General features: G+C 40.0%; 1 protein-coding gene across 1 annotated transcript in view; it reads left to right on the top strand.

The window, feature by feature from the left end:
- si:ch211-266g18.10 (titin) overlaps positions 1-26,361 on the top strand; it is a 156,254-nt gene that overhangs the window by 27,285 nt on the left and 102,608 nt on the right. The window contains exons 13-17 of the mRNA XM_042330732.1: positions 4,709-5,380; positions 10,198-10,266; positions 10,616-10,759; positions 25,597-25,698; positions 25,938-26,018. Of these exons, the coding sequence (XP_042186666.1) occupies positions 4,709-5,380; positions 10,198-10,266; positions 10,616-10,759; positions 25,597-25,698; positions 25,938-26,018 (1,068 nt within the window). The remainder of the gene's footprint in view (positions 1-4,708; positions 5,381-10,197; positions 10,267-10,615; positions 10,760-25,596; positions 25,699-25,937; positions 26,019-26,361) is intronic.

Here is a 26,361-nt window from a genome sequence, read left to right as displayed (position 1 = left end):
TCGCCTAGTCAAATAATTAACATCCAATCACATTAACCGCTACTCTCTCGCGATAATTTTACTAACGGTCTGTATGTAGCAAAACGTAGCTGCTGCTCATTCCGTTTGCTCGAAAATGGATAAATGGTAAAAAAAAAAGTAAGGCCTGCGTCCATAGAGACACATACCAGCTCTACTGGTAGTACTGCTACTACCAGCAGTACTACACCTGCACCTGTCGACTACACAAGTTGTTCTGCTTCCATGAGCACATCCAATGCTAGCATCAGTAATTCTACATTTGTTGCTAGCCCAGCTAGCATGGACACTGACAGTTGTGAATCCGATGCAGCCAAAGAGCTACTGCCCCCTTACCCAGGAAAGCGCCGAACAACAGACAGGGACGTTGGACCATCGAAGAGGCACAAATATTATGATAACTACATTGATTTGGTGTTCACTTATATTGGGAGTAGTGCCTTTTCTAAGACATGTACAAAAGCAACAGATACCATTTAATAAGAAGGGGCTAGAAGCGTCTTATATGGTGTGCTACCGAGTGGATAGGACAGGCAAGCCCCATACTATTGTGGAGGACTTCATTATTCCTGCTGCTGCAGATATGTTTGGGACAATGCTGGGGGAAAAGGCCCAAAAAACTATACAGACAATAGATTCATCAAAAAACACTGTTTCACGACGCATTAGTGACATGGCAGGAGACGTCTTGAAACAATTACTGCTTCGCATACAAGCCAGTGAATTCTATGCCAAAATACCAGCAACAGTGTGTGAAAACCTTGTGAAGACTTACAGAAAACGTTTGGCCTCTGTCATTGCCAACAAAGGGTATATAACAAAGTATTGAGAAACTTTTGTTATTGACCAAATACTTATTTTCCACCAACATTTAAATTCATTAAAAATCATTCAAATAAATTCATTAAAAGTCCTACAATGTGATTTTCTGGATTTCTTTCTCTCATTTTGTCTGTCATAGTTGAAGTGGACCTATGATGAAAATTACAGGCCTCTCTCATCTTTTTAAGTGGGAGAACTTGCACAATTGGTGGCTGACTAAATACTTTTTTGCCCCACTGTATATGCATATTCTATCTGGTCCTGAGAAATAGGCCGTTTACTTTGGGAACGTTATTTTTCCAAACATAAAAATAGTGCCCCCTAGCTTCAAGAGGTTATTAAGATAATTATTTTCTCAATGTTCATAAACCACTTCAATTAAACTACTAGTCTGCAACCCAGAGTTTGTAAGATTATGGTTGAATGAAACAGACGGAGGCCCAGCTACAATAGTCAAAAAATTTATTCACGAGAGCGCTCTTCCCCGTTGTACAAAACCATCCATTTTATACTGGATCCTTAGCACATACCTTCACACACAAACAGTAGGTATCCTACACACATACTGTATCACTACCCAGCCGACAAAGATAAGGGAGACCTTGAGAAGTACTCCCTGTCCTCTCCCAAATCTCTGAGGCCTAGCCAGGTTGGCACCGCATTTTGCTCAGACAGTCTGTGTTTTTCCACTACACAGTTTATACTGTTTTACCCTAATTCTGACTAAAACTACACACATCATCAGATTAATAATTTTAGGATTCTAATCAATTTCATACAATTATAAGGTTTCAGAGTGGAATTATTTCATCATTATCTTTCCACATTTAAATTATTTATAAAGGTACTTTCCCAAAATGGTTGACACAAACAACTGGATTTGTTTCCCTTTCATGCCCTGCCTCCAGTCCACTTACCGATATCTGAACAAGAGAGCCTCGACAAAATTTCAACAAGCGGTTCTGTGAAAATGTAATACATAATACATTTAATCAGAAGCCACTGCTATATTTCTGGATAGGGCTGTGCTCAGACTATCCTGCCTTGGCAAATCATGCTGTTAAGACACTGATGCCCTTTGCAATCACGTACCTACAGTTGAAGTTGGAAGTTTACATACACCTTAGCCAAATACATTTAAGCTCAGTTTTTCACAATTCCTGACATTTAATCCTAGTAAAAATGATCTTAGATCAGTTAGGATCACCACTTTATTTTAAGAATGTGAAATGTCAGAATAATAGTTGAATGATTTATTTCAGCTTTTATTTCTTTCATCACATTCCCAGTGGGTCAGAAGTTTACACTCAATTAGTATTTGGTAGCATTGCCTTTAAATTTTTTAACTTGAGTCAAACGTTTCGGGTAGCTTCCCACAATAAGTTGGGTGAAATTTGGCCCATTCCTCCTGACAGTCAGGTGTGTAAGGCCTACTTGCTTGCACATGCGTTTCAGTTCTGCCCACAAGTTGTCTATAGGATTGAGGTCAGGGATTTGTGATGGCCACTCCAAAACCTTGATTTTGTTGTCCTTAAGCCATTTTGCCACAACTTTGGAAGTATGCTTGGTGTCATTGTCCATTTGAAAGACCCATTTGCAACCAAGCTTTAAATTCCTGACTGATGTCTTGAGATGCTGCTTCAATATATCCACATAATTTCTCATGATGCCATTTACTTTGTGAAGTGCACCAGTCCCTCCTGCAGCAAAGCACCCCCACAACATGATGCTGCCACCCCCGTGCTTCATGGTTGGGATGGTGTTCTTTGTCTTGCAAAGTCCCCCCTTTTTCCTCAAATCATAACAATGGTCATTATGGCCAAACAGTTCTATTTTTGTTTCATCAGACCAGAGAACATTTCTCCAAAAAGTACGATATTATACTTCCTATGAGCCGGGTTGTGACAAAAACTCACACTCATTCTTGTTAAATAGATGTTAAATAGATGTATCGTATAATGTGTGGGTGGCAGGCTTACAATGATGGCAAAAAAACATTGGAGAGTGCTCTGACACTGGTGCTAGAGGGGGTACGCAGCTAACGGTTGACTGTTTAAAGGGGTATGGGACTATAAAAAGTTTGGGATCCACTGATCTACATTGATTAAAGTGGATTTAGCATGTGACATCAAGAAGGGATTAAAGCTGGATTCACCTGTTCTTAATGTTTTGTATACTCAGTGTATATGTAAATTGCCTTCGAAAAGTATTCAGACCCCTTGACTTTTTTCACATTTTGTTATGTTACAGCCTTATTATAAAATGGATTTAAATAAAATACAAATCTCAGAAATCTCCACAAAATACCCCATAATGACAAAGCGAAAACAGGTTTTTAGAGATGTTTGTTAACTTAAAAAAAATGTAAAACAGAAATACCTCATTTACATAAGTATTCAGACCCTTTGATATGACACTCAAAATTGAGCTCATGTGTATCCTGTTTTCAAAGATCATCATTGAGACGTTTCTACAACTTGGACATGATTTGGAAAGGCACACATATATATATATATAAAGTCCAACAGTTGACAGTGCATGTCAGAGCAAAGACCAAGCCATGAGGTCGAAGGAATTGTCCATCTGGGAAGGGTACCATAAAATGTCTGCAGCATTGAAGGTCTCCAAGAACACAGTGGCCTCCATCCTTTTTAAATGAAAGAAGTTTGTAACTACCAAGACTCTTCCTAGAGCAGGCCGCCCAGCAAAACTGAGCAATCGGGGGAGAAGGGCCTTGGTCAGGGAGGTGACCAGGAACCCGATTGACAAATCTGAATGAGCTCTAGAGTTCCCCTGTGGAGATGGGAGAACATTCCAGAAGGACAACCATCTCTGCAGCACTCCACCAATCAGGCCTTTATGGTAGAGTGGCCAGATGGAGCCACTCCTCAGTAAAAGGCACATGACAGCCCACTTGGAGTTTGCCAAAAAGCACCTAAAGACTCTCAGACCATGAGAAACAAGATTCTCTGGTCTGATTAAACCAAGATTGAGCTCTTTGGCCTGAATGCCAAGCGTCACTTCTGTTGGAAACCTGACACCATCCCTACGGTGAAGCATTGTGGTGGCAGCATCATAATGTGGGGATGTTTTTCAGTGGCAGGGACTGGGAGTCTAGTCAGGCAAAGATGAATGGAGCAAAGTACAGAGAGATCCTTGATGAAAACCTGCTCCAGAGCGCTCAGGATCTCAGACTGGAGTGAAGGTTCACCTAACAGGACAACAACCCTAAGCACACAGCCAAGACAATGCAGGAGAGGCTATGGGCCAAGTATCTGAATGTCCTTGTGTGGCCCAGCCAAAGCCCGGACTTGAACCCGATCGAACATCTCTGGAGAGACCTGAAAATAGCGGTGCAGCAACCTGACAGAGATTGAGAGGATCTGCAGAGAAGAATGGGAGAAACTGTCCAAATACAGGTGTGCCAGGCTTTTAGTGTCATACACAAGAAGAATCGATGCTGTAATCGCTGCCAATAGTGCTTCAAAAAGTACTTAGTAAATGGTCTCAATACTTATGTAAATGTGATATTTCAGTTTTTATTTTTCATAAATTAGCTAAAATGTCAACTTGTTTTTGCTTTGTCATTATGGGGTATTGTGTGTAGTTTGATGTAAAAAAAACCCCGATTTAATACATTTTAGAATAAGGCTGTAACGTAACAAAATGTGAAAATGTCAAGGGGTCTGAATTCTTTCCGAAGGCACTGTAGATATCTTTGTTAGAAAGAATACTATATTTCTCTTGACTGAGTGATGCTGAATGTAAGATTTGGCTCAACTTCCACCACTCGCCCCTAAATTGCTAATGAAAATAATGTAAGATTTGAAAAACACCTTAATTTGTTACCATTACGTCACACATGTAGGTGGAGATGTTGAAGAACTTGACCATGAACAAACGATGGATGGTGAGGTAATCAATGTTGATGGCCGCGAGGAGAAGATGGAGAAAGAGGAGAAGGTTCATCACTTAGAAGTAGATGAAGAGGAGGGTGATACCCATGACGTCAAAGATCAAGATGTTGAAGATGGAGAAGACATTGACAATGAAGACAGTTCAGTTGGAGCCAAGACATACACCACCAAAATAAATGTGCCGATCCAAAACCAGTTGTTTCGAGAAGTGGGATCTAATGCCAGTATTGAACTTGGTGATGAAGATCATGAAGATTATGTAAAAGATGAGGAAGAAAAAGAGGAGTTGAAACAGTCAATTTATGAATATATTGATGTCAGTGGAGCTGTAAAGCTTGATGTTCTTGATGTAGTGGCTGACATTGAAGAAATGGCGCAACTTCCTGATACTGATGGAGATTACTCTGAAATCATTGATGATGATGATGATGATGATGATGATGATGATGATGATGATGATGAAAACAACAACAGTGAGAGGAAGAAAGCTGGTGTCAAAAGGAAGATACATGTTCCAATTCCCTTTAAGATGTTTAAAAGACTGGGATCGAAGGCCCACCTTAAAGATGATGGGGAGCACGAGGATAAAGATGACCAAGACAAAGACATCCAATGTGCCAGAGGTATTAATACTAACACATGTATTTTCACCACTTATCTTCTTAACTTTCTGTAGAATGGTTAGCATAACTTATTTATCTTTCTATTAGCTATATTAAACAAGTATTTATTCTTATTTAGCAGCAATGTAGTACATTAGGGCCTATGCAATATGACTAATGATTTGAGATAATACCTTCATGAGGAGTCATCTGTACACTACATGATTTTCAATTCTCTAAATTGCACACCTACATCTAGCACTTATATTCTGTAATGACTTGCAGGACTTGGGACAACTGACATAAATGGGATGACTGACATAGGGGACTCCAGTGGTTGGTGGCTTTGATTCCTTGTCTGTAGCCTTTTTATTTAGAACAGAAGCTTATTATATACATTTCGGTATGGAAAGAAGATATTGGACTAAGCCTTGAGCCTATTGAACTAAGCCCCCTCAAAGCTTAGTCCAATATCTACTTTCCGTACTGCCTCAGTTATTTCATCTCTTTTTGTTGAGGCAAACAAATTATAAAATTGACAAATAGATACAATTGATCGATTAACAGTATGTTGAAAACAGTCTTTCTGGAACCCTTTGTGTAAGTCATGGTAAAAAATGAAGATAATAGGGCTGCGTGGGTGTGTGTGCTGTTCTGCATTCCGAGGGTAGACATTTCCATCTGGACTGGGTCCCTCCCCCATCATTTTCCCTGTGTAAGCACTAGTGTTATTTTGGGGAACTGACACAGGACTTGTGAAGTGCAGAATCAACAACCTCGCTTCTGAATTGTCTAAACAGTTTATTTTAAGAATGAAAGGATCAATTGTTGTGTTAACTTCTCTTCAACATGTAAAATGTGAAGTCTGTTGTGTAGATCGATAAGAAAAAAAATCTAATTTATTAACTTTTGAGAACATTTTAAGGCAGCAAAATGTAAAGAGTGTGCAAGGGTTTAGGCACTGGGGGGAATTTGTACTTTTCTAAAGTGGGCTACTTTACCATCTACTGGATTTGACACAATATATTTTGTGAATTTGGCCTTTTCGAACATTTGCTAAAAACCTGTATGCTACCCAGCCAGCATAGATGTTATCTGCATATGAGAGAATTCTGTGACCAGTGCATCATGTCGTCAATGTGGTGTTTGTCAGTGACAAAGTAGATGCCCAGCAGACCAGTGTCACTGTAAGAGGAGTGGAAGGCCTGGAAGCTTTGAGAAAGGGACAGAAATTTACTTGGGTGGTCCAAAATAGGGGAAGGTTGTCAAACTTATTTTTGATGCTTTGGGGAGGGTTGTGTGTTTTTTTTAAATTATTGGGCACAGGGAAGGGTAGTGCATTTTCCCCTGGTTTACATTTGCTCTTTTAATTTTAACTAGGCAAGTCAGTTAATAAGAAAAAATTCTTATTTACAATGACAGCCTAGGAACAGTGGGTTATTAACTGCCTTATTCAGGGGCAGAACAACTGATTTTTACCTTGTCAGCTCAGGGATTCAACCTAGCAACCTTTCGATTAATGGCCCAACACTCTAACCATTAGGCTACCTGCCACCCCGGTAGGTGGATCAATTGCCCAGATCTGCAATAGGCTAACTAACAATCATACCACACATGCAATGGAAATGCATTTAACTTGTATTTTTTATTCGGTACATGGGAATTTAACCTAAAAGTTGTTTTTATGTGCAATAATTATTTACATAAGCGCAGACTTTTATCCGCATCAATTCAATTGGATGGAAATACAACTCTGATGGGAAAATGGGCAGATTTTTGAATATTCACATGAAAATCTGTCGTAAATTGAATGGAAATTGAGCATTTTTTGTAACTATTTATGTATAAAAAAAATATATGTATCACAATGGAAATAAGTACCAGACTTAATAGTGCAATCACTTTTAAAACTCTTTGTACTGTGTGTACACTTAGTGCACAAAACATCCTAATATATTTCCTCAGAACAGTCACAGACTCTACAAGGTGTCGAATGTGTTCCACAGGGATGCTGGCCCATGTTGACTCCAATGCTTTCCACAGTTGTGTTAAGTTGGCTGGATGTCCTTTGGGTGGAGGTCCATTCTTGATACATACGGGAAACTGTTGAGCTTGAAAAACCCAGCAGTGTTGCACTTCTTGACACACTGAAACTGGTGTGCCCTGGCACCTACAAAGGTTAAAGGTACTTACTTTAAATATTTGGTCTTGCCCAATCACCCTCTGAATGGCACACATACACAATCCATGTCTCAAGGTTAAAAATCCATCTTTAAACCTGTCTCCTCCTCTTCATTTACATTGATTTGAAGTGGATTTAACAAGTGACATCAATCAGGGATCATAGCTTTCACCTTGATTCACCTGGTCAGTCTATGTCATGGAAATAGCATGGCTTGTACACTCAGTGTATATGTACACTGACCAAAAACAAGTGGACACCTGCTCTTCGAACATCTCATTTCAAAATCATGGACATTAATATGGAGTTGTTCCCCACTTTGATGCTACAACAGCCGTCACTCTTTCGGGAAGGCTTTCCACTAGATGTTGGAACATTGCTGTGGGGAATTGCTTCCATTCAGCCCCGAGCATTACTGAGGTTGGGCATTGATATTGGGCGATTAGGCCTGGCTTGCAGTCGGTATTCCAATTCATCCCAAAGGTGTTTCGTGGGGTTTAGGTCAGGGCTCTGTTCTTCCACACTGATCGAAGGAAGAAAAAAAAGTTGTCATGCTGAAACGGGAAAGGGCATTCCCCAAACTATTGCCACGATGTTGGAAGCACAGAATAGTCTAGAATGTAATTGTAAGCTGTAGCATTAAGATTCCCATTCACTGGAACTGAGGGGCCTAGCTCAAACCATGAAAAACAACCCTTGATCATTATTCCAAGTCATGCTCTAACAGTCGACCCAGCACTTTGCGTACCAGGGACACATGCTCGGCGTGTGTATCAGAATGTCATCAATATACACCACTACACCCTGCCCGTGCAGGTCCCTGAAAATCTTGTCTACAAAGGCTTGGAAGACTGATGGAGCATTAATATATCTGTACAGCATGACGAGGTACTCCTTAATGCTCTGAGGTCGTACTGAGCGCCATCTTCCACTCGTCTCCCTCCCGGATATGCACCAGGTTGTAAGCTCTCCTGAGATCTAGTTTGGTGAAGAAGCGCGCCCCATGCATTGACTCAATCGCAGTGTCGATAAGAGGTAACTGTACCTCACAGTGATCTGTTTAGGCCTCGATAGTCAATACACAGGCGCAGACCTCCCTCTTTCTTCTTCACAAAAAAGAAATTTGAGGAGGCGGGTGAAGTGGAGGACAGAATGTATCCCTGACACAGGGATTCAGAGACATATGTTTCCATAGCCACCGTCTCTCCCTGTGACAGGGGATACACGTGACTCCTGGGATGGTGACTCCGGTGGCCTTCTAATCAACCCTGACCCTAATGGTCGACTGTCTAAGGCATGAACTGGGAAGGGCATAGCCACTGGAACGATGGGGATCCCTAAACTGTGGGCGAATGATCTGTCTATAAAATTCCCAGCTGCGCCTGAATCGACGAGCGCCTTAAGCTGGGAATGCGGGGAAAACTCAGGAAAAGTAACAAACAAAAACATGCGTGCAACAGAGGGATCTGGGTGAGAATGGTGCCTTCTCACCTGGAGTGACGCCAGAGTGCCCTGCCTGCTGCCTCGACCCCCAGAGGAACCAACCCAACACCGACTGGCAGTGTAACCTCTGCGGCCACAGATGGTGCACGAGACTGTTCCTCCTCCGGTCTCCCTGAGCGCAGCACCTCCCAGGTCCATGGGCATCGGAGCTGTGGTGCTGGGGGATGGAACGGACAGACCCCTGTCTGGACATTTGCGGGTGGCCAGCAGGTTATCCAGCCAAATGGACAGCTCCACCAGATGGTTGAAGGTGAGGTTGGTGTCCCTGCAGGCCAACTCCCGATGGACGTCCTCGCACAAACTGCAGTGATAGTGGTCGATCAGGGCCCTGTCGTTCCATCCTGCGCCGGCGGCCAGGGTCCGAAAGTCCATAGTAAACTCCTGGGTGCTCCTTGTCCCCTGCCTCAGATGAAAGAGCTCTACCCTTGGGCGGGTGGTCGAAGACTGCCCGGAAGCGGCGGGTGAAATCCTCTAAATGGTCCAACGCCGTATCTCCATCTCTTAAGACAATTGAGACATGGATTGTGTATGTGTGCCATTCAGAGGGTGAATAGGCAAGACAAAATATTTAAGTGCCTTTGAATGGGTAGTAGGTGCCAGCAGCACTGATTTGTGTCAAGAACTGCAATGCTGCTGGGTTTTTCATGCTCAACAGTATCAAGAATAGTGTACTACCCAAAACTGAATGTTTTGTACACTCAGTGTAGGTTCTAAAGTTACTTTTCAAATGATGTCATGGTCAGGTTATATACTGGTTTTGTTAAGGCCTTCTTAGTTACCAGATAAATAATACTATCTGACTAGATAAGAACCAAAATATGATGTCTTTCCTAATATAATAATCAAATTTACATCTTTACATTTTTCTACAGAAAACCAGTTTACAACCAGAAAATGACGTGCAGTTGTTCTGCATGATGGGAAAATTGCAATATTTAAGTACAATATTTTTTTTAAACGGTCTCGTCACACAAAACCATGACACCATGTTACCACCACCCAACCATATCACCTGCTAAATATGCTATTACATTTTTTTTAATAACTAATGCATGCTTTAACTGTCACAACTACCTAATTACCATCACTGTAAATGCACTACCTTTCATTTTATAGGAACAATTGCAAAATGTCGTATTTCTTTGTGTGATAGTTCTCAGACAATCCAAGGAGAGGCAAGCAAGAGAAGAAGTAGTAGAAGAGGTAGAAGTGGTCCTTAAAGGTAAATCATGTTTTTTTCTTTTTAATTTCAATTCGAATCTATCTACATCCTTTTTTACAGTTGGGAGGGATTGATGTACTGATGTAATTTGTAATTCAATAATACCCCAAAATAAACCCAAACTTAATTTCCTAATTCCCTGGCTGGCATATGAAGTAAAAACCTACTGTATCTGTGAACATTGTGGGGTGGTTTCCTGGACTAAAAAGGTAGATTTGTCATTGAGTTTGCTTTTTAGGCCAGGACTAGGCTTAATCTGTGTCCAGGAAACCACCAAACAGGAATTGTGCTCTAATTTTACATGAAGAGAAGGAGGCATTTGTTCACAGGATCATGTCTTTACTTACAGCGATGAGGGATGCACAATCCATGAAAGAGGTAGAAAATAAGAAATTGGAGGACAAGACGGAAAAGAAAGAGGAGCAGGCCGAGGAGAAAGCAAAGCCTGAGGCAATGCCCAGTGTGAAGAAAGCAGAGAAGACAGGACCCAAAGGTAAGCTAGGCTTGCAGTACTGTTTGTCTCTATGGCTTCTACCAAATTATAATGGAATTTACATATCTATAGAAAATCAAGCCTTCCTTACATTTACATTATTCTTAACCACAATAAACATACTGTAAGTAGCCTGTGGGACAGTGAATTAATAAGTAAGCAAGCCTTGGACAAGAAACTGTCATTAAATTAATAATTGTCAGTTAGCGTTCCCTATATGTAAATATACTATCTTGGACATACAGCCCTAGCTTCATGTTACACTATCAATGTTAATCTCATTGCCCTTTGACTATGTGCTGACGACTCCTTTTCCATTACGTATAGCAAGCACATGATGATCCACATGATAGGCTACACTATAGGCTACACTGGCTCTGATAGTGGACGTGTGTTATGACGTTGCTTGCTGCTGTGCTTTGAGAGCATTGTCATCTCAGGATAGTTACAATAGTAGTCAATCACCGGCAGGTAATCTTTGCCATTCAGCTGAAAAAGATCTGTACCAACCTTTTGCTATGGAGCTTTTGGAAGGTTGGCGAGTATCATATTTCACTTCCTTGTAGTAATGTTTCTGACAGGTTTCACATTTCCCTATCATTCTCTCAATGTTTCTTTCAGGTCAGTAGACTGTATCCCTTGCTCTCCTTTTGCATTTTTTTGATTCTGAGGTGGCCCTAGTGTATCCCTTTCGAGCATTTCCTGTCACAACATCTGTATTTTCTCTTGTCTGAGCAGCAGTCTGTTTACAACACCGAGTTCTGACCTGACCTGGTAGTATTGTGAACACAAACCTATGGGCCAGCTATGATGTATGTTTGCGTTGACTGTCTGCAGCATTGTGTCTTTTGCTCTCGTCTGTACTCTGTTTTGATTTAGAGTCTGACACAGGAAGAGAATCAGCCATCATATTCACATGAACATCAATATAATTATCTGTAGTGATCACATTACTCACTGTGCTCACTGCGGGTGTTTCATCATGAGTTCTTGTGTATTAGGCGACATCTCGTTTAGGTTATTTTGATGATGACTATCAATAATGGCTTATGCTCTGTGTTAGCTGTGAAGGTAGGTAAGCTGTAGACAAAACTCTGGAACTTGTCACATCCATTCGCCATGCCTAGACATTCCTTTTCTACCTGGGTGTAATGACACTCAGTTTCATTGTTCTCAAAGCATAGACTACTGGCTTTCAATCTTCTCCTTCCACTTGTAGTGGAACCAAGACGAGGCCATTTTTCCATGCATTTTTCCATTTTTCATGTCTTTTGATATCTTTGTTATTTTTATCGGGTCGAAAAAGTTGAGTACTGGCTCTGAGTTAAGTATTGGCAGCATCATGTTGTTGGGGTGCTTTGCTGCAGAAGGGACTGGTGCACTTCACAAAATAGATGGCATCATGAGACACAGAAATTATGTGGATATATTGAAGCACCATGTCAAGATATCAGTCAGGAAGTTAAAGCTTGGTCGCAAATGGGTCTTCCAAATGAACAATGACCGCAAGCATACTTCCAAAGTTGTGGCAAAATGGCTTAAGGATAACAAAGTCAAGGTATTGGAGTGGCCATCACAAAGCCCTGACCTCAATCCTATAGAAAATGTGTGGGCGGAACTGAAAAAGTGTGTGAGCAAGGAGGCCTACAAACCTGACTTAGTTACACCAGCTCTGTCCGGAGGAATGTGCCACTTATTGTGGCAAGTGTTAATGAGTTCCGAGAGCCGATCTGTTATCCTTCCATCCTTCCATTAGTTTAATAGCCTGGCTACTGTAGGTGTGAATATCCCACAACAATATCCCCCAAAATACCTCTCCTCCCTACTGCAGAAGGGGAGAGGTATAAAGGGATTGATGGGGGGGTTCACGCCCATTGTAAATTATCTTTGGTCTCTAATGTGAGAGAGTTTACAGCCCAAAACTAATAGAACATCAAAGAAATGGACTTTGGGACAACATATTTCATCATCCGAATGGATGGGAATCAGGATGGATGGAATATAAAAATGTATGTATATTTTATGAGGTTATTAAAAGTTAAATGAGGATGTTGTAACGAAAACATTGTAACTTGAGTTCATAATGTACATGTGATGAATGCATACTGTGCGTTGTGTAGAAAATATCCAGATGAAAGAGAATGTTTTTGTGATGATGAGGTTTTGATTTTAGTTGTCTAAAGAGATCATAGTAAATGGTGATACCTTGCCTCATAACTAGCTATGCCCCAGTGAACCAAGAGAGCGCGTCATAAAGACTGAATTGACCCTTTCTACCCTAGGGTATAAAACACGTGAGTTAAGAGTTTACATATCAGACTAAGTTGACCACGTGCCGCAGCTGAGATCTACGACTTGTTGTGACCCCGAAATGCGACACAAGTGTCACACAGCCAACCTAGCCTAACAGAAAACAAGCCTGCACAAAAGCAGGCGGGCCCAACAGGCTTAAATAATCCTGAACCAAAACTCAAACAAGAAACAGGTGCAACCAATAAGACATTACAAACAGAAAAGGAAAAGGGGATCGGTGGCAGCTAGTAGACCTGCGACAACGACCGCCGAGCGCCGCCCGAATAGGCAGGGGAGCCACCTTCGGTGGAAGTCGTGACAACAAGGTTGACGAAGAGGACAAAGGAACCTCTTACAGTACTCAACCGTAGCATTGATTATTATCTAAGAAGGTGAATTCAAGTAGGACCACGCGGTTATTCTTTTCAAGTCACCGATTGTCTACACAGCCCTCCTACCCACGCTGGGAGCGTAGACATGGCTAGTTAGCCTCCGCAGAAGCCCACTCTCACAGAACTGGGACTTTCAGTCTCCAATATCAAGGCGCATATGGGCCTACTTATATAATGAATATGAAATCGGAGGGCAGAAAGGATTAAATTTGAAAGCATTAGACCTCTCACTAAAGGCGTCAGTCATACAAAAGTTATACTTAAATCCAAACTGGATGGAGATTATAAGACTACATGGCCATAAAGGCTAGATCATTTTTCAAGCATTCATAGATGACTAGTAGGGTCAAATAATATAAACAGTGGTTATAGAGGGTGCAATTGGTCAGCACCTTTGGAGTAAATGCCAGTTGGCTTTTCATAGTCAACATTCAGAGGTCAAGACAGCATGTGCGTGTGCGTGCGCGCGTGTGTGTGTGTGTGTGAGAGAGAATATCGAAACACACTCAGTAACACGTGGAATATAGCAATATGAATGTCAGTTTAATATGCAGTGCAGATCACCTCCTATTACACTTCTCAGAGTTTTAAGAATTGTGTGTGTGTTCAATTATTTGTGGCATTTATAGCATACTGATGATAGAAGCAATAAGATTTGAAGCAATAACCTACCCGCGTGTGGTCAACTATTTCAGCACCGTTTTGCGCTGCTCTGAGACAAGCATGGGGACTGGTCTTGATAATTAGATTTTTATTTTCACTGTATCTCTGTTTGGGTATTGGTTGGACTACAATTAGGTTGTGGAAATGTTAGGATAATTTTGCTTTTAGTACTGTAGCCTTCTCCCGACAGGTCACATTGTACAGCACCATATTTTCCTAATGGAAATCCTGTGTTTCGTTTTCATTGTTCTTGGAACAGAAACAACATAATATTAATCAAATTAATTAAGCAAAATTTCTTAAAATATATACTATGTTCTTACTTAAATTCTCTAGTACAGCCAATATTTTAAAAAGTCATACACTTCTCAAAGATGCCCTCTGGTGGCCAAACTAGCACTAAGAAGCATTAATGGCAACAATGGCTGACATTTAAATAACGTGCCATAGAATTCAGAAGCTTCAAAAGCCATGACATTCTTTTTTGGGAATTTTACAAGTTGTTTAAATGCACAGTCAACATAGTGTATGTAAATATTTGACCCACTAGAATTGTGATACAGTGAACGATTAGTGAAATATTCTGTCTAAACAATTGTTGGAAAAATGACTTGTGTCATGCACAAAGTAGATGTCCTAATCCGACTTGCCAGAACTATAGTTTGCTAACAATACATTTGTGGAGTGGTTGAAAAGTGAGTTTTAATGACTCCAACCTAAGTGTATGTAAATTTCCGACTTCAACTGTAGGTCTAATTGTGGAATTGTTAGATTACTTATTGATATTGCTGCACTTGTCGGAACTAGAAACATAAGCATTTCACTGCATTCGCAATAACATCTGCTAACCATGTGTATGTGACCAATACAATTTGATTTTATTACTCATGTCATGAGTATATTCTGTATTCTATTTATTGTACTCTATCTTAGTCTTATTTCCATTCCTTTATTTAGATATGTGTGTATTGTTGTGAAATTGTTAGATATTACTGCACTCTTGGAGCTGGAAACTCAAGCATTTTGCTACAGCCGCAATAACATCTGATAAACGTGTATGTGACCAATACAATTTGATTTGATCGCTTGAAAGAAGTTCTCAGGCCAATTTGATCCCAAATGTGGCTGACCGGCTCAATTCGGTCTTATGTAGCATAATTTGAAATAGTGTTTTTTACATTGGATAAAAGTAGAGCTAAGAGCTAAAAATGTCATATCATACACTACAGTTGAGGAACAATGGGAAAGTCATTCTGCTTTGAAAGTTGATAATCTTGTAACCTCACATCTGAGAAAGTGGGCCTCAAATATTTTGGTACCAACTGGAGAGCTCTTCTTTGTCTACACCATCGTTCACACCCCTTTTAGCTTTAGCACCACCCATATCTTTAAGGTTCACATGTGACACTATGTACTAAACAACCAAATATTTCAAGACTAAAGGCTGGTTTATACTACGGGTGCGTTCGTAAATTTAATCTGGAGTGCCAGTGTGCTCTCGACGTTCGTAAACATTTCGCTTTCGAAGCGTTCAGAGCGCACACGAAAAGTAGGGTTGATCCCAGCGTTCTGACCTAACAACAGCAGTCCTTGACCCAAGCTAACTGGCTAACGTTGGCTATCTTGCTTGCTACTTCCAGACACAAATGAGATAACAGCTCACTCTGACCATTTTCCTCACCCTTGCAGAGCTGGTTAGGCTGTGTTTATGTTATCCAGAGCATTGGTGACTTCAACTGTACTGCTGGCAACAATTTTATTAAGCTTTTTTGCCAATGTTTACTGACACCGGCCATATTCAACGGGTGTTGAGCAACAGCAGCAGGTTAGGCTGTCAGTTATTCTGTGCTCTGCCACACTCAGATGAGACTGTTCTGAAATTGGAGTAGATAGCCAGAGCAATTTAGCAGCTAGGTCTATTGACATTTGTCGCAGTGACATAATAAACATTCTATTGAAATAGTGTCTTGCATAGTGAAGTCTTTTGTTTAGAAATGTAGCTAGATAGCTAAACAATTTGTCAGTTATTCTGTGCTCTGCCACACTCAGATGAGACTGCTCTGAAATTGGAGTAGATAGCCAGAGCGAATTTAGCAGCTAGGTCTATTGACATTTGTCGCAGTGACATAATAAACATTCTATTGAAATAGTGTCTTGCATAGTGAAGTCTTTTGTTTAGAAATGTAGCTAGATAGCTAAACAATGAAACATAATCCCAACTCATAACTTTACTACCTTGCATGAATCTGCAGGTAGCTACCTAACCAGGTTCAATGTTAGCTCGCTGTCATTGATGCCATGGTTTTCCCTTAGTTTGAAGATATAATCCAGAGAAAGGTGTTTTATACAACAGCCTGTGTTTTCTCTTTTCGACTCTGTCTGCATATTTGCAATCAAACGCCAGATTTTTCTCCATCCTTAGCTATCATACTCTAATTCCACTGATTTCTAAACTCTGTGGCTAAACCAAATAGGCTCATAATTTAACAATTTAATTCGTATTTACAGATGACATACAAGTTTGTTATTAAAGGCACAGGAAAGCTCACGTTCCAGAAGGCATTTCTGCCAAAAAAACACATTTTGATAAAGAAATAAAGATTACGATCAAATGGCGCTCCTGTGAAGTAGTGAACCACGACATATGCCTAGTTTCCCGAAACGAGTCACAAATGGCAGCATTTAAAAAAAATGTTTTGTTGGAGCATTGATTCAATCAAATAATTGTACAAAGATGTGGGCTTCATTTTTTACATACTGTATATGAAAACAACGGACATCAATCAAATTGGAAAGATCACAGACCTCAAGCAATAAAAAATAAGAAGGAAAAGAAAGTCCACCCACCACCTTCCCAAAATGGCACCCAAATGAGTCCCCTGCCCCTTCACTTCCCCTCCCAACCACCCTGCATCCTCTCTCCTTAGCCCATACAACACCCACCCATCACACGTCAGCTGCGTAAAGCCTCGAGCTTTGTGAAGAAGTTTGCTCTTGACATCTAATTTGCGATTTCTTCTAGTTTTAGGATCTGTCGTGTTCTCGTTTTATGTTGCATTCAAGTCCTTAGTATCCATACATATTCTTAGTTCACCATTATTTTTCTTTACAAAGTCCCTCGACTTTGGGGGAAAAATCCATTGCTGACATCTTGTCCAACTCTTAAGGTGCACAAGCAGGAGTGCTGGTACTCTCCATGGAGCATGAACCACGGGCTGTGCGTCATCCTTAAGCTGGGTCTTGAACATTGGTTCCTCCTTTAAAAGTTGTGAGCTTGCACCACAGGACTTAGAGGTACCCAGCGTCACGGCTTCATTGCTCCAGACCACCACAAGAGGGAGTTAGAGCACTCATTATTTTGGGACCCAATGTTTTTATATGACCAATCATATCGAGTGGTTCCAATGATGAATTTTGATGTGAGCTACCCTTGCCTTGTGGCGTTCTTCAACAAAGATGGCTGACAAAACATTAAGGTGGAACCAGATGTAAGTTATTATAACGTCAAAACGAGTCAAGCTAAAAAATTACAATTGAGAGGAATATGTTTGTTAATGTAGAGACAAACGTTTTTGCATATTTTTTTGTCAAAGTTAATTTACGGAAATCGCAAATTATCCAAGTTATCTGACTAGCTAACATTAGCCAGCTAGCTAGTGTTAAGATAGTTAATTAATGAAATGAATAATTTGTGTTTAATGTTTTAGGAACTCCTGAGAAAACCAGGCTGTTGTCTTGAGAAACAGTGGATGTAAAGAATAGAGTTCCTAAAACATTAAACAACACAAATTATATATTCATTCTCTAGTTATTACAACGCATGAGATTCCCACATTGTAGCCTGTACATTTAATGTATTCACTGATCATGCACTCTTCCTTCTCAAATAAAGGTACGGTTCAGGTATGAATCTCTGAGACATTCTTTTTCAGTCATATCAAACTCCATTATTTGAATGATGCTGTGTCTGCATGTATGTATTACAATTATACACTTCAACAGTGTTTACCACTCCTGCTCCTGGGACATCAATGATTACACATTGTAACTATGCAATAGACTAGAAACATGATTGATTTGTAATTCATAAATACCAAAAAAACAATGCATATCTAACTCCCTTCGTCTGCATTAATCTGAGGACACAGGATAGTATTTCAATTAGATACTTAATTTCAACCAGTGGAGAATGTGAAACGCTTCATTGAAAGAAGTTCATTATCCAGGTGTTCTAAACACATAAATGCATTAGAATTGTAATCTTAAATCAGGAGGTGAAATGCAAAACTGACCGTGGATCATTACCTCATGGATTACTACTACTATTCAATGTAAAGCATCTCTTTAATAATACTTCCTCTTGACCCGACCAAGAGACATCTCACCTATGATCATGCTGTGCCCTCCGTGTCAGCCAGTTCAGATGCCGGAGGGGTTCACCAAAACAGATGATATAACCCAGAGGATTTAGGGAGAAGGGGGAGAGGGATGAAGTGAAGAAGAGAGACTGTTATTGTGTGTGTGTGGTCTCAGCTGGTGTCCACACTAAGTGGCTACAGAGTACTTTATGCTGAAATACAGACACATGAGGACAAACAATAGAAGATATTGTCAATAGAAGATACTGTATGTGACGCAAAGACCTATCAGAGTGTACCTGAAACATTTAAATATAGAGTGCTATGTGTCTCACCACTTGGTCATTGCAAGTCTAACCCCCAGGGAAATCATGACTTGGCAGCAACAGATAGTCCAGTGAAAACAGCTGTATTTATGTGGTGTAAATCTGAAAATTAGTAGTTGGCATCTGAAGAATTATTTTATTAAATGCATGTGAGACAGGTTCCATGTACAACAAGACAGGCAGAGATGGAAAAAAAGAACACAGAACAGTTTAATTACCTCTGGTTATGGACACTTTTGCCTGCAATAAAGCTTCCACGGCCTGTTCCTTGGACAGTGAACATCTGTTAATATCTACATTTTCAACCCCTTTGTCAGCTCGCTCTCTGAAAGTAAAGAAAGTAGATTATTTTTTATAGACATGAAAACAATAACTGAGATATGAACATTCAATCCAAAGCAGCAGATGTCATTTGTAGGATACGTCAATTACAGCCCAGTGCTGCTTACCTGAGATGCCATCTTCGTAGGTGTCCGCTTTGACTTCCTTTGTGTTGGAATAAAGTTGCATTCAGAACAATTATTTTTGATAGAAAATAAAAAAGGTTTTATCGACAAATATCACAAATGTACCTCCATAGCATACAACAAGTTGCCTGTGAATAACCACAACTTCATACAAAAGTGTTACTTCATGCAGAATTCTTGACACAGAACCAAAAATGCTGCCATATCCTTCCAGGACACGCCCACAAGCGAGCCACTCAGGAGTAGAATGATGATGCATGGAAGAGCGAAAGGAATGAGATAGGAACAGCAATTGGTTGCAAGTTGGGGAGGAGGGCTCATCGTGGAACAATAGACTATTCAACCTTCACTAAAGAATAGTCTAATAGCCTAGCTAGGCGTGAAAATCCCTCCTATCACAGACCAGATTTGCCCTAACGACCAAGGGGTAGCATGCATCTCGATGTAATAAAGTAATGAATTTTCAAATAAGTTACCTTTACACGTTATGTTGGCTGACAATTTGTTAGCTACACTGTCCTTACGAACCACATAGCATATCATTACAGCAGTATATACCGGTATGTTAGCTTAGCTACCTAACGTTAGAAGTTACACATCAAACTTGCCAGTATATTAACTATAGGTTATCTAACTACACAATGTTTATTGACTTGATTATTCTCGTCATTCTTAGCTTAGCTAAATGGTGTAGTCGTTGTGCTTTCTCAATGGACATGCGGGAGCTTTCGTAAATTTGCTCTGGCTACCTGTAGGTTGGACAATAGAATGAGACAAAATTCACCCAAGACTGAAAAACGGTTTGTTTGTTGGCTAAACTGGAACACTAGCACGAGCCCATGGCAAATGAATGGAATCGAGCATTCGCAGAGCCTGATTTGACTGGAGTGATGCTTAGAATTCCATAAAAAATGTATCCCTTTTTATTTTACCACTACAATCTGTTCGGACGAAACTGGAAAAAAACAACTTGTGTAGGATGTAAACATCTGCACCTTGATGGTGTCAACTGAGCGTAATGGAAAAAGTAGGGAAAAGTAAAAACGTATATTTCTGGTCTAGCGATCGATGACAAACGAGCTCGCTGCCCAGACTTACATAATTACAAAGAGGAGATTCTCCTGATTTAAAATGGTGCCTGCGTAACAGTTTTAGCTTCTGTCCCTCTGCCCTACCTGGGCTCAAACCGGGGACCCTCTGCACACATAGACAACAGCCACCCTTGAAGCATCGTTACCCATTGCTCCACAAAAGCCATAGCCCTGGCAGAGCAAGGGGAACAACTACTTCCAGGTCTCAGAGCGAGTGACGTCAGCGATTGAAACGCTAGTAGTGCGCACTCCGCTAACTAGGTAGCCATTTTACACCCGACTTGAAAGAAATCTAAATATACACATTGCGAGACATTTGGCGAAATAGACAGACATGCCTATAATTTCCCCCATAGGAAACCGCAGAGTTCCAATATTATTTTTGTTGTATACATTTTGTTGTTTACATTTCAAATATAAAACAACATGAGCAGGTCTCATTGCCAACAATAGCGAAGCAGGCATTGTGACGTGGAACAATAAGCTGGGAATAGAACGTTCGGAAGGCGAGTTGGTGCCACGGTGCTCAATAAAATGAATAGGAGCTGGCAGGGTGAAAAATGCAAAACAAAAAGGCCTGTTTTTTCGTCATTACTTCAAAACAACAACCTTACCAGCTCTGCTAGGGTGAGTAATATGGTCAGTGGTCTCATTTGTGTCTGGAAGTAGCTAGCCAACGTTAGCATGGGTGCTTGACTGCCGTTGTAAGGCCAGAACATTCAAATCAACCCTACTCCTCGGCCCAAACGTCCAGTGTGCGCTCCGAGAGCGAAACGGTCTGAATTTACAAACCGACAATTTTTCTCTGATTGGAAACACCATAATATTAATCAAATTAATTAAGCCAAATTTCTTCAAATCAATCCCATATACTATGTTATTACAAAAAAGGTTTTAAATTCTATGTAATGCCATTACGGAATACTAATTCTACAATTAGTATTATACAAATACACATTCTCAAAGATGCCCTCTGGTGGTCAAACTAGCAATAACTAGCAATAAAATCTACTTTTATTTGTCACATGCGCTGAATACAACGGGTGTAGACCCTAACCATTAAATGCTTGCTTATGAGCCCTTGCTAATGATGCAGAGTAAAAAAATAATACAAGCACCAGTAACAGATCAATGTGCAGGTGTATGGGGTATTTGAGGTAGATATGTACATGAAGGAAGATTAAAGTGACTAGGCCTCAGGATAGAAAATAATAACAATAAAATAAAGAACTGAGTAACACCAGCATATGATTAGTGTGAAAGTGTGTGTGTTGTGTCAGTATGTTTGTGTTTGTGTGTGTGTGAGTATGTGTGTTTGTGTTGTCATAGATAGTCCGGGTAACCATTAATTAACAATTATCAGGCTATTTAGCAGTCTTACGGCTTGGGAGCCTGTTGGTCTGAGAGCTGATGCTCCAGTACCATTTTCTGGACAATAGCAGAGTGAACAGTCTATGGCTTGAGTGGCTGGAGTTTTTCAGGCCTTCCTCTGACACTGCCTAATTTAGAGGTCTGGATGGCAGGGAGTTCGCCCCCAGTGATGTAATGTTTGTCTCTTAGCAGAGAATTGTGTCCATCTTGAACAACAACAAAGATGACACGGTGTACTCTCCCTTTAATAACCGTCAGCATATTCCTTTTGTGTCAATGGTCTATCCATTACATGCTTTCATTGGCACTGTCTTTTTGTGTATCTGTAGCATTTCTGTCATTGCTTTGATGGCATTGATTAAGTTTGCTTTTGCCCCAGTATCTAGTTTAAATTCATGTCCCATTAACCTGTAGCGGTACTATCCATTTGTCCTCCAATACTGCATTTACCTGTGTCTGTTAAGTATTTTCTTTAACCATTTACACTCGTGGGAATTAACCTGCATGGATAGTGCTAAATTTAAATGTTTCTTACAGAAAAAATATCAAAAGCATTTGCACAACCATGGTAGCAATTGAAAGGGAATAGTTTGGAGATTATGGGAAAATTATTAGACCAAAGGTCAAATCAAATCAAATGTTATTTGTCACACATACACATGGTTAGCAGATGTTAATGCGAGTGTAGCGAAATGCTTGTGCTTCTAGTTCCGACAATGCAGTAATAACGAGCAAGTAATCTAACTAACAATTCCAAAAAAAACTACTGTCATACACAGTGTAAGGGGATAAAGAATATGTACATAAGGATATATGAATGAGTGATGGTACAGAGCAGCATAGGCAAGATACAGTAGATGATATCGAGTACAGTATATACATATGAGATAAGTATGTAAACCAAGTGGCATAGTTAAAGTGGCTAGTGATACATGTATTACATAAGGATGCAGTCGATGATATAGAGTACAGTATCAACGTATGCATATGAGATGAACAATGTAGGGTAAGTAACATTATATAAGGTAGCATTGTTTAAAGTGGCTAGTGATATATTTACATCATTTCCCATCAATTCCCATGATTAAAGTGGCTGGAGTAGAGTCAGTGTCATTGACAGTGTGTTGGCAGTAGCCACTCAATGGTAAGGACACAACAGTTCACCTGACTCAAGAATGAATCCAAACATTACACTGATGATTTCGTTTGCATTTTACAGTTACTGTACTTTTCAACGCATTTGTGGATACATTCAGTAACATGATAAGAATATACCTGGAAAATGTGGGGTAGGTGACACATAAGACAAATAAATTACAAGGGTTTCAGTGAGAGGACTAGCTGGTGTCTCCAAGTGGCCACACAACTCCAAATTGTGCACAGTTCCTAAGTCATTTCAATGCACTTTTATGACTCAAAGAAGAGGATTCAACTACAAGGTGCCTTTTAGTTTAGCTCTCCTAGCTGTGCCATTGAGGAACTAGATGTCACACTCTGACCATTATTTGAGTTGTTTGTTTCTATGTTTTGTTTGGTCTGGGTGTGATGAGTGGGCATTCTATGTTGCATGTCTAGTTAGTCTGTTTCTATGTGTTTTGGCCTGATATGGTTCTCAATCAGTGGCAGGTGTTTGTCGTTGTCTCTGATTGGGAACCATATTTAGGTAGCCTGTTTTGTATTGTGGTTCGTGGGTTATTGTCTATGTGTAGTTGCATGTGTATGCACTCGTTGGCATAGCGTTTCTTTGGTTTAAGTGTTCTTCCTTCAATAAAAAAGAATTGATTCACACCATGCTGGGCTTTGGTCTACTCCATACGACGATCGTGACACTAGAGCAAGTACACTTGTAGTTGTTTTGTTTGGAACACAACCCTGCATCCACACCATCACACAATTATTTTTGTTGTTTATGCAATCCAAAAATGCTCCAATCTGGGACAGGTAGCATCATTTGAAAGCTTGTTCTAATTGCCAACAGTTACAAAACACGATATTACAGTGTTAGGTTTTGACATTGCAATTGAGGGAAATGGATTATAATTTTGGTGTACATAGTCATGTGTGCATTCAATTGCCTATGTTTGTCATAGACTCATTCTGTTCAGAATAACCCAGGGTCGGATGCCATGTCATCTTGTAACTGTACATAAAACATAGTGATCATAAACGTTGATGGTGTATATGACATGAGTTTTATGATATGGAAATGTAAAGTGTACATTTGGTGTTTGGCTTGCTTTTATGAAATCAAAGCAGTATTTATTATAATCCTCAATGTCTCATATGTCAAAATACATTAATTTACAGCATTTCCCTCACTCAGACAACAAGTTGTCCAATTAGCGGGAGGGATAGGGGCATCTTCTTGTCACGCGAGGTCCTCAAGTTTAGAACGGCTGTCAGTTAAAACCCATGCAGCACTCTGAAACGCAGAGCCAGAGCTCTGACGTCACATACAGTATAGCATGTTACTATACAGCCACTGCGTTCCGATTTAGGCATTTATCAGTGCCCAAATGTGTCATTTTCAACCACATTTTTTTTGCAATGTTGCAGGATGCATGTTTTAGAATATTTTCTTTTTCTTTTCATTCTGTAAATTACTCCACAATTAGTATTGTGGAGTAATTACAATGTTGCTCTATCCTTAGTTTTCTCCTATCTCCTATTAAAGGCATCATTGGCCTCGTGGTGAAACCCCTGAGCGGTTTCCTTCCACTCTGGCAACTGAGTTAGGAAGGACACCTGTTTCTGAGGAGCCTGAGTGTATTGATCACCATCCAAAGTGTAATTAATAACTTCACTATGCTCAAAGGGATAGTCAATGTCTTTTTTTTCTTGTTTTTTAACCAATCCACCAATAAGTGCCCTTTTTGCGAGGCACTGGAAAAACTGAGGGACCTTACAGATAATTGTATGTGTGTGATAAAAAAGTAATGTTCAACACTATTATTGCACACAGAGCGAGTCCATGTAACTTATTATGTGACTTTATACTACTGAACTTAATTTGGCTTGCCATAACAACGGGGTTGAATACTTAGTGACTCCAGATATTTCAGCTTTTAATTTTTTATGAATTTGTAAAAGAATTCCACTTTGAAATGATGGGGTATTGTGTGTAGGCCAGTGAAGAGAAATCTAAATGTAATCCATTTGAAATTTAAAGCTGTAACACAACAAACTGTGAAAAAAGTTGAGGGGTGTAAATACTTTCTGAAGGCACTGTAATGTTCGTCACGTTTCAATAAGAAAGCATACTCTTAAGGAACAGCTAGCTTGTGCTATTCATTTTTTATTTATCATTTATTAAAGTTTATTGTTTACATGACCTTTCAACTGTTGTAAAGCACTGTTGTTGTTCAATACCAATTATACCGCTCACACTTAGTGGTAGAATAACAAATTGCAAGATAACTGCAGCTCATTACAACTTTCTGTTCATATTTCATTGTAGTGAAATTATGAAGAACTTTCTAGTGACTATGCAAAAGCATGCAAAAACATTGTCCCCCCTTTCCCCAATATGTCATAACTTTTTAAAATTGAACCTTTATTTAACTAGGCAAGTCAGTTAACAACAAATTCTTATTTACAATGACAGCCTACACCAGCCAAATGTAGACAATGCTGGGCCAATTGTGCACCCCCCTATGGGACTCCCAATCACAGCCGTTTGTCATACAGCCTGGATTCAAACCAGGGTGTCTGTAGTGACACCTCTAGCAATCAGATGCAGTGCTAGACCGCTGCGCCACTCAGGAGCCCATGACATTTACATAGAATCTGTATGATCTAGTGTCAAAAAGTTAACTTGAGAAGTTTCAGGGATCCAATGACAATGTTACTCAAAAATGTATGTTATCACTACATTTAGAAGAAGAGCCAAAAAAGAAGACTGCCAGAGAGGAGAAAGAGATGAAAAAGGAGACAAAACATTTGAAGAAGAAAGTCATCCACGACTTTTTCAACAAGAAAGGTATAGCCTACTTTGTTTATTCCTGTGAAATGTCAAATCTGTGGGGTTTGTAGGCTAAGTGATAACTTATACAGTCAAAGTAAAATGTCAAGCATGTGAGTTATGTATATTTGGGTAACTTTGGATTTAAAATATATCATATATTTTATGTTAGTGTACAATACATGACACAAATATTTTAATTTCTAGATAGAAACTGGAAAGTTTATTAACATGACTCAATCACGCTTTAATTAAAGTTGTGGTGGAACCCAAAAAGAAGGTGGACAAAAAGGGGAAGGAGACAAAGAAGGATGTTCAGTCAACTCTTTGGAAATCTGGTATGCCACTGTTATTTTTTGTTACATTTCTTTGTAACCCCATTGAGCATGTCATTAAAAGCAGGAAGGCGCAGGTCGTGAGTGACCCTGTGCTGCCTTGACTTCTTGTGTCGTGTTTTTACATCAAACGAAAACAAGGGCATTGAGCCCGGAGCTGCCTTGGACTGGCCTTCTGCGCAAGGTTTTTAATTTTTTAAATAAAATGTAACCTTTATTTAACTAGGCAAGTCAGTTTGGAACAAATTCTTATTTACAATGACAGCCAAACCAGGACGACTCTGGGCCAATTGTGCACCGCCCTATTGAACTCCCAATCATGGCCGGATGTGATACAGCCTGGCTT

This window comes from Oncorhynchus tshawytscha, linkage group LG12 (genome assembly GCF_018296145.1).
Source record: "Oncorhynchus tshawytscha isolate Ot180627B linkage group LG12, Otsh_v2.0, whole genome shotgun sequence".
Taxonomy (NCBI): Eukaryota; Metazoa; Chordata; class Actinopteri; order Salmoniformes; family Salmonidae; genus Oncorhynchus; species Oncorhynchus tshawytscha.
This window is presented reverse-complemented; position numbering and strand designations above follow the sequence as displayed.